The sequence below is a fragment of the Natrix helvetica genome, assembly GCF_964273705.1.
Source record: "Natrix helvetica genome assembly, chromosome: 5".
Taxonomy (NCBI): Eukaryota; Metazoa; Chordata; class Lepidosauria; order Squamata; family Natricidae; genus Natrix; species Natrix helvetica.
The window spans coordinates 86,092,372-86,106,852 of NC_138551.1; the positions used below are offsets into that span (position 1 = coordinate 86,092,372).

Consider the following 14,481-nt stretch of genomic DNA (forward strand, 5'->3'; position numbering starts at 1 on the left):
CCTAATCAACTTCCCAATCTTGCTTAATAATCCTTACATTCCTTAGTGGGCTTCCATTCAAATTCTAACCACGATTGCCCATCTTTGCTTGGTTTCTGAATCTAGGCATATTGGCCAGGTGCTAACACTGTCAAAGCTTAGTGCCTTCTTTTCTCTTGGTCTTTATTTGTTAAGAACATTTATATGGCTGCCCAACTTGCAGTGACTCTGGGAGGTTTTCCTAATACAAAACCCAGCAAAACCTCATCACTTGCTACTTATAGGTAGTCATCACTTAACCACAATTGGAACTGGAAGCTCCATCTCTAACTGACATGGTCATTAAGTAAGACATCACATTTTGCTTTCAATTTTATTGATATCTGCTTGACGGAAGCCAAGTGGGTCACGTGTGTCATGGTTCGAAGCAACACCCCCAACGAAAGAAGACTCCGAAGCTTGAAGTTTCTCAAAGTTCCATTTTATTAGAGATGTCCTATTGGCACATCTGAGAAAACCCGAATCTGAAAGTTTCCAGGTTTTCCCCACCCAAATGAAAGTTCAAATCCCTGCCCAGCCCCCACATGTCCGTCACATGGTCCAATCAAGCACCATCCCAACTGGAGATGTCTCCCAGTCACGCCACTACAGGTGCAGGGCAAGACGTCCTTGACTTTCTGAGAAAGGAATGTTATTATGACTGTGTATCTCCCATACTCCATATAATCCCCCCTCCCAGTTTCCCACAGCATTGAATGTGGCAGGCCTGAAAGCCCAACGCAAAAGATGGCTTCCAGGCCTGACAACATGCACATTTTGATAACATGACCTCAGGAATATTGTGACAGTCATACATGTGAGGATAACTAAGCATAAAACTATTTATGCTTGTGTTTGTTACTTTAATTCGGCTCACTGGAAAGTTTTCCTTATTTAGGTCTCTTATTTCCTCAGCATGGCCCCATCAATATCTAACCTCAAAAGAGACCCAGGTTGTAATTGTTATCAAAGCAAGCCATTAAGGCAGTGCTTCTCAATTATTTTCTGTCATGCCCCCCCTAGGAAGAAGAAAACATTTCGTGCCCTCCGGGCGACTGTAAATAGTATCATTTGTCTATAAAATTGTTATTACACTTCTGCATAACACTGTATCCTTATTAACGTATAAGAGAATAAAAAAAGAAAGAAATGTGGATCAATTTACAACAAAGAATAGCTTTATTAACTGTAGCAGAAAAGATTTAAAGGAGCACAGGATTTAAAGGAACACAATATTAAAAAAAACTTTAACCTGCAAAACAAAAATATATAAAATAATTTGAGCTGAGCCCCCCTTTACGGAGCCTCGTGCCCCCCCTGGGGAGCCCGCCCCACTATTTGAGAAGCACTGCATTAAGGTCCAGAAGAAACTTAATAGTTATCTTCCTACATAAGATAACCAATAAATTCAAGAGAGATGGGAGATATAAATCCAAGAATCCAAACAAAAGGTTTGCTGCTTCCTTAAAGTTTTAAACTGAATTCTATATATTAAGGTAAATACAGCTCCTGAACCATAAAGTCAACCCATTGGTCCTTGCATCAACCCAGCCAGTGTGGCACTTAGTAAATCTTCAAGTTGCGCAAACTCAAGTGTTTGGGGGTACAGATACTGTAATCCTCAGCTTACAACAGTTCATTTAGTGACCGGTTACCATAGTACTGAAAAAAAGGAACTTATGACCCTTTTTCATGCAACCATTGCAGCTTCCCCATGGTCACATGATCAAAAATTCAAACGCTTGGCAACTGATTCGTATTTATGATGGTTGCAGTGTCCCAGAGTTATGTGGTTCCCTTTTGCGACTTTCTGACCAGCAATGCCAGGTTTACTTAAGAATCATATCACTGACTTAACAACGGCAGTGGTTCACTTAACAATTGTGGCAGGAAAGGTTGTGAAATGGGGAAAATTCACTTAAGAACTGTCTCGCTAACAACAGACATTGTGGGCTCAATTGAGTTCGCAGATCGAGGACTACCGGGTTGGGATGTTTTGGGAAAAGAGACCACAAGTGCTAAAATGTGGCCGACAACACGGAAGATCCAACTGTTTGGAATCCTTACCATATATCTGACATGAATACAATTGAACGGGTTGAGAAGTATTTTAAGAAAAACATTTTGCACTCTTCTGTACATAATGGAATTTCCTATGCTACTAGGCTCAAAATTCTTGGTCTGGATTATTTGGAACTGCGTGGCTTGCAGTCCGACTTAGGTATTGCATATAAAATTGTACGTAGTAATGTTTTACCTGTAAATGACTTTTTCTGTTTTAATCGCAATAATATGTGTGCAAACCACCACTTTAAACTCCGTTCTAAACTTGACTGTAAAAAATATGGGTTTTTTTTTGTAAGAGTTGTCGAAATTTGGAATGTTCTGCCTGATTCAGTTGTCTCGGCTACAATTTTTCACAGTTTCAGTCACAAATTGACTTCCGTGGACCTCTCTTGGTACTTAAAAGGTCCATAGAGTGGAAGTGAATACATGCCCTAACGTGCCTATCTGTCCCTGTCATTGTATTTTAATACTAGCCGATAACCCGGCATTGCCCGGGTATTTATTTATGGGAGGAAAATGTCCGGACCAAATGTAATTTCTAATGTTGGATTTTCCCCCTTACCAGAGAGAGAGCCCAGAGGTGGTATTCAGCAGGTTCCGACCAGTTCTGGAGAACCGGTAACGGAAATTTTGAGTAGTTTGGAGAATTGGTAAATACTACCTATGACTGCCCCTGCCCCCATCTATTCTCTTCCTCCTGAGTCCCAGCTGTTGGGGAGGAAATGGGATTTTTGCAGTAACTTTCCCTTGGAGCGGGGAGGGAATGGAGATTTTACAGTATCCTTCCCCTGCCATGCCCACCAAGCCATGCCCATCATGCCATGCCATGCGATGCCCACCAAGAAATGCCCACAGAACCGATAGTAAACATTTTTGAATCCCACTACTGGGAGAGCCCCAGAGGTTACCAATTTTTCTATTACCGGTTCGGGCGTGCTCCCGCATGATCCCGCACGTGTGTGACGCTTCTGGGCATGCGCAGAAGCATCCAGCGGGTGGGCGGAGCCTCCCACTACCGCTACTACCAGTTTGCCTGATCTGGGCCGAACCGCACCTCTGGAGGGCCCCCTTGTGGAGTACTGTGAAGCCATTGACATGGTAACTCCACTGCACTGTACAGTAGAAGTCAGCATGGCAGAACGACACGACAGGCTGTATCTTAACAGAACACATACCCCGAGAAATGTTAGGGGTGCTCACCTCCACAGTATTTATGCTGGAACACACATATGCACATGTACACACACACAATTATTTATGTTTTCGTTTCTGTTTGACAAATTACAATAAGTAAGTAAGTAAGTAAATAATAAGTAAATAAATAAATGGCTGAGGGGGGAGGCTGAAACCAAAACACACACACACACACACACAAGAAAGGGGGAGTAGTGAGCTCCCTCCCATATTTGGGCATACCAGGGGTTGTAACACAAATAGATGTGTGTGTATGTGTATACACACACACACACACACACACACACATACATACATACATACATACATACATGCATACATACATATATGTATTTGTGTTACAACCCCTGGTATGCCCAATATTTATCAGCACAAATACAACACATACATATATACATATACATACATACCGGTACATACATACATACATACATACATGCATACATACATACATAATTTCTGTTTTCGTTTCTGTCTGACAAATGCCAATCAATCAATCAACCAATCAATCAATCAATAAAAGATGGTGGTGAGACTGGCTGAGGGAGTGGGTGGGCTGAAACCAACTGTGTGTGTGTGTCGCTGCGCCTGTGCCTCCTCCGTCCCCCACCAGTTCTTTCGTCGGACCCATCGCCGGCAACGCCCGCCAACAAGAGGAGCCGAGGAAACCGGTGCGAACTTCCTCCGGCCTCCCCTAGTTGGAGAGCGGCGCGCTCTCCAGAAGCCCCAGCGGCGCGTGGATGCGCAAAAGGGAACAAAGGGCTGGCTCTGCGCTCCGCCGCTTCCAGTTCGCTCGCCGGGCCGGCGGGGGATGCAGCGACCTTTCCGGTGAGCGGGGGCCCGACTTTCGCGGCTTGTGGGGTGGGGTGGGGAGCCTCTCCGTCCTCTTTTCTCCCGGCAGGAAGCGCTGCGGCTGTTCCCCGGGCGGGTCGAGCTCTGCGCCGCTTTACTGCCAAGCTCAGCGGGGAAAGGCAGTTTTCGCTGGGCGTTCTTGAGCCTCTGTCCTGCGAACGGATGCCGGGCTCGGATTTGGACGGAGCCAGGACCGGGTGGGTTCAGGTTTACATTCCAGTGTAAACTCTGTTTACTCCTAAGCGTAAGTTCCGACGGGTGTGTGTTAGTGGCACTTTTCTCAGGAAAAACAGGATTCGGGAGAGAAGCGAATTGAACCTTGCGGGTAGACCGGGACCCTCATTCGCTCAACAAGCGATGTGTACAGAGAATTATTAATTAAATCCGTGGCTTAATTTATAACGCGAGTCCAACCATTGTGGTTAGTTTATGATCACAGCAAACCATGGCCACTGGGTGATATAAACGCGGGCACCTTAATCGTGGTTTTAAACATGTGGTTTAAACGCAGACACTGGTTAAAATTACATTTCAGTCACGTTTTTAGCCTAGCCGGCTGGGCAAACACGGTTGTGCAGTTGCTTTACAACACAGTGTCAGAATGAGTTTGGGTCAATTGCAGATATATTAGTTTTTGCTTGTAGTCCTGATCAGTGGTCACCAACTGGTGGTCCGTGAGAACATTTTGGTGGTCCGCAGAAAAATTATTTGCATTTTTATATGGCACTAAATACTATTTATCTTTTTTTAAAAAAAAATTATATTAGTGGTCCCTCAGGTCCCAAAAGTTGGTGACCAGACGACACAGCCTCTTCTAAGTGTACATGCAACCGAGGGCTTTTAAAGATTTGTTTGCCTCTTTTGTGTATTCTTTGAAATGGGGAGGTGGGGGAGGAAGGAGGATGTAGTAGTTTTTAAATGGCTTTGAAAATGCAGGCCTGGGTGGTTTGGGGTAGGCGATGGAGAGGTAAACAAAGCATTTGAATAAAAAACGTGGGTGGACCGAAAGTGGAATAATGTAGAGTGCAGAAATTCAGGGTCTTTACATACATTACTATGGAGCTTAATTTGATTTATTGCTGTTGAGCTTTGCTTTGGGACATGAAATAAAATGAGTCTAATTAGGAGAGAGGAAATTTGTGAGTCACCCAGAATCTAATAAGTGAGATGGGTGAGTATATACATTTTAAATAAATAAATAAGCCTCTTATTCAGGTTACTAATTGCTAGCAGCCCAAATAAAGTTACTGGACATAAGAGGGAAATATTAATTCCAAATAAGAAGTCTGTCATTTTAGTAATTAAATATTAGCTGATATGGATGGATGGAATTTTCCTCTCTGGATTTGAATTGGGGATCTGGATCATTAGTTCCCAAATCTCAATGGGTTTAGTGCAAGTATAGTCTGTTGTGTGTCTTGTCAATTACTGGACTTTACTTCTTCATCTTCTAAGCCAGTGCTTCTACAAGTCAGTTTAAGAGATATGCTGGCTGGGGAATTCTGGGAGTTGAAGTCCATACATCTTAAAGTGGCCGAAGTTAAGAAATACTATTCTAAACATTGGTCAGGATTTGATAAGGGTTGTAATCTAAAACACTGGAAGTTATTTAGGCTTGTGTTTCACATTCATTAAATAGCACCTGCTACTATTATTTGGAAGTATAGCCATTATCTAGAAATATTAGCATTTCGGTGAAATTTATTTTCTGTGGCTTGCTGTATACGTACAGCTGTTGTGTATTTAACAAGTCTTCTATATTTTACTATTGGTCTTTTCCTGCCTGTGACTGACTTTCTCTCAATCTACTTAAACTTTGCTATTTCTTATGGGCCCCAGACTGGGGGAGTGTTTAATACTTTAGTAAATACATCTACAGCAGTGATGGGTTCAGGCCGGTATGCTCCAGTATGGGCATACCGGTGCCTGCTGGGAGCAGCAGCCACCGTACCAGAACGGTGCCCACCTGCTCGCCCATGTTCCTTACCTGTATTTGAGCCAACCGGGCCATTTGCGCATGCGTACACAGCGACCTCTGCCGAGCACCTGGGAAGGTTATAAACAGTGATCACACGATCCTGGGTAATTGCAAAAGTCATAAATACATGTCAGTTGCCAAGCGCCAAATTTTGATTACGTGACCATGGGGATGTTACAATGGGCATATATGTGAAAAATGGTGAGAAGTCACATTTTTCAGTGGAAACTTTGAACACTCAATAAACAAAAGGTTTATGTCAAGATCTATCTGTAGTACCTGGAGATGATGTGAATTGCATTCAACATAAGTGTAGAGCTGCAGGTTGGAGTGAGGATACTATAATCTACATTGCTGGTTAAAAATACTACCACTTACTTCTATTCCGTTGACTCCTTAACAATCTCCCCCCCCCCTCTCTCTCCCTCTGTGTATTTATTTCTAAAAATACTGGCAGGGTGGCACATTCCCCAGTTTCCCTTGGGACAGTTGTTGATAAAATCAGTTTTTTTCTAGTTTCGAAGACTTTGGCAGAGTGGTTTTTTTTTAGTTTCTATTAGGAAGGAATTCTGTTTGCTCTGTGTTGGGAGCTACAAGCAGTGTCCAGTCTGGGAACAATATTTAGCATTTTAAAGAATTCCCCTGACAGATTTGGCTACATATCAAACCACACATTGTGTTTGCCATATGAGTCCTGCCCAAGCACCATTGACATGTTTTTCCCTCATTTCGGTGGCTGAGCGATGCAAAATCTTATGGAGTCAATAGTTAGTTGGTTGGTTTCCTGGATGTGACCTTCCAGAATAGCCAACTGTCTCTCCCTTGTCTTCTTTTTTTAAATATCATTTTTATTCAGCATTTTTAAACATTAAAATCACAATTACACTTTTACAGCTTTCCGCTATCGGTATTCTTTTTTCTAATTTCTACTTTTCCATTCTACGGCCTATTGTTTCATACATATACCCTCTTGTTTCGTGGTTATTATTTTTAGAATATATACAACGTATATACAACATTTACATCTCTCTTGATTTCTGAATATATACCATCTCCTTTTGTTATATTTTCTATACCCTCATTATGCATTAATTTTACATCTCTTTTCGAGCCAATTATACCACCTATTCCATATCTTATAATTGTTTCCTCTCTATCCCTTAGTTCCATTGTTAATTTTTCCATTTCCGCGCCTTCTAGCACCTTTTTTATGATCTCTGCTTTTGAGGGGATGGTGTTTTGTTTCCAGTTTTGGGCAAATGAGATTCTGGCTGATTCATATTATATGAAGCATAATATATTGAATTTCTTTGCTTATATTTCCTTTTATTATTCCCAAAAGAAACAGCTCAGGCTTCATGTCAATTTTTTATTCCGTTACTTCCTCCAACCGTTTTTGAATTTTTGTTCAAAATTCCTTAGCTTTGAGACAAGTCCATCACATGTGATAGAAGGTACCTTGTTGATGGTCCCTTGTCAACTTATTTATATGTAGTTATTCCAAATGGTTCATCTTGGAAAATTAGTTCTTGGTGAAAAAAGAATATGTATGTAAACAAATCAGAAAACTTCTCTTCTCTCCAATTATGTTCGGTCTTGTTTTATTTATTTATTTAGGGTGTGGCCTCTGCAGAGGTCATGTAATCACTGATATACAAATTTAGTTTAAATAAAGTATGTGTGTATTTGCTGATGCTTTATTTAAACTAAATTAATGTGTGTGTGTGTGTGTGTGTGTATGAAATACAAATTTAGTTTAAGTAAAGCATCAGCAAATACACACACACACAAGGAATGTGTGTGTATTTGCTGATGCTTTATTTAAACTAAATTTGTATATCAGTGGTAGTTTGACGTCTGTCATAGGCTATATGCTAAATAAATAAATAAAATTAGAGATAGAGAAGATCTCTGATTTGTTTACATACAGAATTTTTTCCCCCACCAAGAATTAGTTTTCCAAGATGAACCATTTGGAATAACTACATATAAATAAGAAGACAAGAGACCCTTGTTGACAAGGGACCATCAACAAGGTACCTTCTATCACATGTGATGGACTTGTCTCAAAGCTAAGGAATTTTGGACAAAAATTCAAAAACGGTTGGAGGATCCTGGTCCTATTAGACCTCTCGGCGGCTTTTGATACCATCGACCATGGTATCCTGTTGCACCGACTGGAGGGGTTGGGGGTTCGGGGCACCGTTTTGCGGTGGTTCGACTCCTACCTTTCCGGCTGGACACAACGTGTGTTGGCAGGGGAGCAGAGGTCGACCCTAAGCCCCCTCATCTGTGGGGTGCCACAGGGGTCGGTCCTCTCGCCGCTCCTGTTCAACACATATATGAAGCCGCTGGGTGAGATCATTCGTGGTTTTGGGGTGGGATATCATCTGTACGCTGATGATACTCAGCTGTACATTTCCACCCCGAACCACCCCAACGAGGCCGTCAAAGTGATGTCCCGGTGCTTGGAAGCCGTACGGGTCTGGATGGATGACAACCGACTCAAGCTCAACCCCTCCAAGACGGAGTGGCTGTGGGTTCCGGCCCCCCGGTTCAACCAGTTACTTCCATCTCTGGCCATTGGGGGCGTACAACTGGCCCCCGTGGAGCGGGCACGCAATTTGGGCGTCGTCCTGGATGCCTGGCTGTCCATGGATGACCATGTGACAGCCGTGGCAAGGGGGGGCGTTCCACCAGGTTCGCCTGGTGCGCCAATTGCGCCCCCTATTGGACCAGGATGCCTTACGCACAGTCACTCATGCGCTGGTGACGTCTCGCCTTGACTACTGCAATGCTCTCTACATGGGGCTTTCCTTGAGATGCACCCGGAGACTCCAGTTGGTCCAGAATGCGGCCGCGCGGGTGATTATGGGGAGTACGAGGTACTCCCATGTGACACCTCTCCTGCGCGAGCTGCACTGGCTTCCTGTGGTCTATCGGGTGCGTTTCAAGGTTTTGATAATGATCTTCAAAGCGCTCCATGGCTCAGGACCTAGTTACTTGCGGGATCGTATCTTGCCCCATACATCCCTGCGACCAATTCGCTCGCACAGAGAGGGACTTCTCCAGGTGCCGTCCACCAGACAGTGTCGGGGGGCGACGCCTAGGAGCAGAGCCTTCTCTGTGACGGGCCCAGCCCTGTGGAACGACCTCCCCCCTGATATCAGGACCACCTCTGACCTCCGCTCCTTCCGCGTAAAGCTCAAGACCCATCTCTTCCAAGTAGCTGGCCTGGCTCAACCATAGTTTTATCATATCGCTCCCTACGGGTTTTTTAATTGTGTATTTTGTATCGTAATTGAGGGGATTTTTAAATTGAAATTTTAATTCTATTTTATCCATTTGTTTACCTCCTCCATGCATATGTTACTGTTTATATTTGTATATTTTATGTGTTTTTAATTGTACGCCGCCCCGAGTCCTTCTGGAGAGGGTGCGGCTAAGCAAATAAAATTTGATTTGATTTGATTTGATTTGAGCTACATATAAATGAGAAAACAAGGGAGAGACGCTGAGAAAGAGATGTGGACAGTACAATGCAGGAGATAAAATATTAAATTAATATAAAACCATAATTAAATCACCATAATACGGAGCCATATAATTGCAGTGGGATAGATGTTATAATTTGATATCTGAGGAAGTGAATCAAGTCACTGCTTCTGGTATGGCTGACATGAGATCATCCCAGATGCCTTGAAATTTTCTGAGGAGATATTCTTGAAGCATATGTGTTATCGTTTGTTTCAGAGCACCACAGTCACACTGCAGGCTCTCAGCCATTCCCCACTTTGAGTTCTGGCACAGCCTGTCTCATTTTGTCTCATTTTCAAAGAACTTTTAAAATAGAAAATAAAATTTTGGAGGTTAGTGCCACGTGCAATAGTACCTTCACATCCTGCAAATTATGTACTAGGTTAATTTTATTTCAAAATAACTTAAACTGCAGGGATTCCTTTAACAACTGTGGCAAGATAGGTTGTAATATGGGGCAAAACCCAACTTAAAAACTGCCTTGTTTAGCAATAGAAATGTTGGACTTAATTGTGGTCGTAAGTCAAGGACTAGCTGTAAAGGTGTAAGTTTAAGAATTTCAGGAAAACTTTAAAAGACCTTCATAATTTCTGCCTACTTTTGGTATCACTGCGTAGGCTTTTTCATGATTGAGACTTTGATTGATTACACGGATCGCTTTTAAGGGCTAAACTGTTACAGCAGGGGTGTCAAACTCAAGGCCCGTGGGCCAAATCCAGCCCATGAGATGCTTAGATCTGGCCTGCGGTGCCACCCTGGAAACAGTGAAGAACAGGCCTGCAGTGCCTCTGCCAGCAAAAATGTAGCTCAGAGGGACGCATGTGGCCCTTGCAAGCTCTGTTTTCGCTAGCAGAGGGTTGCAGGATGCCGTCCCAGCCAAAAACAGAGCTTGCGATGGCTGTGGGTGGCCCCCTTGGCTCCATTTTCTCTGGCAGAGCGTTGCAGGAGGCCTTTGCAGCCGAAACAGACCTTGGTAGCCTGTTTTCGCTGGCAGAGCGCTCAGGCCACCACAGACATCCCCCAACATGAGTGATGTCATGCTGACCATGCCCACCCTGGCCCCCTGAGAACAAACACAACCTTGGTGCGGCCCTCAATGAAATCGAGTTTGACACCCCTGTGTTACAGCGTTACAATTTTTGTTTTTAAATAGGTAAGAATCTAGGACAAGAATCTAGCTGTTGGGAAATGATTACTTTCATCATCCCTCCTAAGGTAGCTGTAGGTTTATAGGAAAGGTTTGGATTCTGTTTGGTACAGTTGGACTTTTCATGACTTTATGGCCTCCACAGAGTCATAAGATTTTCTTGGCAGCAGTATAAAAGCGATCAGTTATCAACGTCTCCCCTTTATTTAGCTGGCCCGGACTCAGTAGAAGTTATCCAAATGCTCCGCATCGCTTGAATAAGAATTGCGTTGCATAGTACACTGAAGCTATAGTACTTCATTTGATGATTTGCCAGAATGAGGGTATAGTATTCCAAATATCCTCTGTAGTTTAAACCTGGCACTTCATCCTGTTACTTCCATAGCTTGTTTTGCATTTCTCCTGCTTAGAGGTGTAAAATGAGGATCCAGATTGTTGGGGGCGGTGGGCTGAGTCTAAACTGCTTAGAGGGGGCTGCAAAGCACTGTGAAGTGGTATGTAAGTCTAAGTGTTATTGCTACTGTGTTTCCCCAAAAATAAGACACGGTCTTATTTTCTTTTGACACCCCCCCCCCCAAATAAGCTTTATTATTATTTATTATTTTTGAGGTGCAGGAGGCGGTGAGCGTGGTAATATTTTCAGGGAGGGCTTATTTTTGGGGAGGGCTTATTTCAGCACATGCGTTCAAAAGCCTGATTGGGTTTATTATCCGGGGAGGGTTTATTTTCAGGGAAAACAGGGTATTAGTAAGAAGTAGCAATTGATGACTGACATATTCAGTATTTCTGCCATGCACGACTCTTAACTTCTAGCATATTTCCTTCACCTGCCATTGCCATCTTGATGTTTTTTGCTTGATATTTCTTTCAACTTTTTGCAGTTTGGGGATTTTCTTATGTATTAATCAAGTTGTAATCAGATATGATTATGGATGCTTGGAGTTTGTTGTATTCTCTAGAATAGGAAATGAAACTAATCCTATATTCAGCTGCGGTATGTCACTAAAAACTAGTTGGCTTTTGTTCCAGTTTGTGATTAAAGTTATGTTTTTTAATAAACTGCTGTCAGACTTTATACAGGTAGTCCTCAACTTACGACCACAATACAGCCCAAAATTTCTTCTGCTCAGTAAGATGGTGGTTAGGTGAGTTTTGTTAAGTAAACTTTGGCCCATTTTACAACCTTTCTTTCCATGTTAAGTGAGTCTAGCTTCCCCATTGACTTTGCTTGTCAGAAGGTTGCAAAAGGTGATCACGTGACCCAGGGACATTGCAATTGTCATAAATATAAGTCAGTTGCCTAACATCTGAATTTTGATTATATGGCATTGGTCGTAAGTGTAAAAAAATGTCCATGTCACTTTTCTCAGTGCTGTTGTAACTTCAAACAGTCACCAAATGAACTTTTGTAAGTTGAGGACTACCTGTAAAGGTAAAGGTTCCCCTCGCATATACGTGCTAGTTGTTCCCAAATCTAGGGGGCAGTGCTCATCTCCGTTTTTAAGCTGAAGAGCCAGCGCTGTCCGAAGACTTCTCCGTGGTCATGTGGCCAGCATGACTAAAAACCACAGAATGCTGTTACCTTCCCACCAAAGGCGGTTCCTATTTTTCTACTTGCATTTTTACATGCTTTCAAACTGCTGGGTTGGCAGAAGCTGAGACAAGTAACAGGAGCTCACTCCGTTACAGGGCACTAGGGATTCGAACCACCAAACTGTCGACCTTTCTGATTGACAAGCTCAGCATCTTAACCACTAAGCCACACGTCCCCTTTGGTGCAGACTACCTATAGTCTGCACCAAAAATAGTTAGTCCAAGTACTCTGATTTGTTAGAAGGAAGTTTTGAAGTTACAGCACAAGAATTCAAACAAGGACACTACTTTCAAATTAGTACCTATATAGCAGTGGTGGGTTCCTGCTGGATCGCACCGGATCGCGCGTGCTCCCTTTCAGCGCTCCACCTGGCTCGCGCGCTCCCTTTCAGCGCTACACCTGGCTCGCGCGCTCCCTTCCGGCGCTGAAACCGGAAGTACAGTCTTGCCCCGCCCCTGGCGAAGCAACGACGCCTGCCTGCGCTCCACCAGCTCGGCTGGGAACGGAGATGTTTCCTCAGCGGAGCGGCTCACATAGTCACGCAGGTAGGTGGGCTTTTTGGTAGCTCTGCCTGACCTGCGCAGTTCAGTCAGAGGGTGTTCTTTGGACAGGTTGGACAGACCTGTTTGCTCCACAGCTCCGCTTGGTGGAAGTTCCTGGAATCTTTCACAGGCCGCGGCTGGAGCTTTTAGAGCCGGTTCGCTCAGAGCTCGCTGCGGGCCTGCAACACAACCAGATAAGTTCCCTGGTACCCTCGGGCTTGAGCTGCCTGTGGATGGAGTGAGTTCTTGCTCCGTTTGGGTAGGGTTTGACTAACTCATGCAGGAGTTACCTCTGGTTGTCTAAGAGTGGAGTTGGAGAGGTGGCCACGGAGTTGTTCAACGTGCCTTCTCCAATTCCGACCGTCCTCGAGCTCTACAAGATAAGAGCAAGGCCCAGTGATGCCTATTACTGTGGCAGGAATCCACAGAGTTCCCCGGCGTAGTTGTGGGTGTAAACTGAATCCCCTATGCCAAAGTTCCCAATTTTGCTTGTGGAGTCAGGGGGCGATGCGGCAGAATAGTTTGGGTGCAGCCAGTCTAAGTGGGACCTTAGCCAGCGACCCATGACAAGCTCAGAGGGGTTTCTCCCTGTAGTGGCACTGTGTGTGATGTGCTGAATTAGCAAATAGTGGTCAACCCATGTTTGCCAATCTCCCGGGCCCATCCTAGATAGGGTCTCTTTTGCAGATCTCACCATTCTCTCCACCTGATCATTGGAGGCCAGATGGAATGGCGCGCCCAGGGCATGCCTGATTCCCTGAGCTGCTAGAAAGCTCTTGAATTGCATGGCTGTGAATTGAGGCCCGTTGTCAGAGACCAGGACGTTGGGCAGGCTGTGAGCGGAGAAAAGTCTCTATAGTACCTTGATGACCGCTTCTGCCGTTGTGGAGATCATCAGGACTACCTCTAGCCATTTCGAGTAGGCGTCCACAACTACGAGGAATATCTGGCCATGAACTGGGCCAGCAAAATCAATGTGCACCCTAGACCACGGAGCTTGAGGTTGCTCCCACTCCTTAGCGGGTGCCTCTGTGGGAGCTGGTCTGGACTCCTGGCACGGTGTGCATGTAGCCACTCATTCTTTGATCTCCCTGTCCATGTTAGGCCACCACACGTACAGTAACTCCTGGCCAAAGACTTCATCCTGACAATCCCAGGATGCCCTACATGTAAAGCTCTAATATTGCAATGCGCAGTTTGGGTGGAACAATGACCCGGTCCCTCTACAACAAACAGCCATTAACAACAGACAATTTGTCATGTTTTCAATGGTACATTTTGAATTCAGACCCAACCGGCCCCTTGGGCCATCCCCTCTACACCCAGTTCAAAATTTGTTTGATGGTGGAGTCTTTTGCAGTGTGGTGGGCAACGTTACTAGACGAGACAGGACCAGTCTCTAAGCAGTCAATGAGAAGAACTGGCATCTCGGGGTAGGGTCAGCAAGAAGTTCTGGTAGCGGGCAGCAGTGCAGAGCGTCAGCGTGCCCCAAAGTGGAGCCTGGTTGGTGGATGAGGCGGTAGGAGTAGGCAGCTAAGAAAATGGTCCATCT

The 14,481-nt window shown here is 44.3% G+C and overlaps 1 protein-coding gene across 4 annotated transcripts in view; it reads left to right on the forward strand.

The window, feature by feature from the left end:
• Nucleotides 1-3,888: 3,888 nt before the first annotated feature.
• PALD1 (phosphatase domain containing paladin 1) overlaps nucleotides 3,889-14,481 on the forward strand; it is a 181,646-nt gene continuing 171,053 nt past the window's right edge. For 2 of the 4 annotated variants that reach the window (XM_081954018.1, XM_081954017.1), the window contains exon 1: nucleotides 3,889-4,107. Coding sequence is in view for 3 of the 4 variants with exons in the window: in XM_081954017.1 (XP_081810143.1) it covers nucleotides 4,091-4,107 (17 nt within the window). In the remaining variant the exon portion in view is untranslated. Of the gene's footprint in view, nucleotides 4,108-4,179; nucleotides 4,329-14,481 lie in introns of those variants that run through there. The other 2 variants (XM_081954016.1, XM_081954020.1) reach the window with 1 other exon arrangement.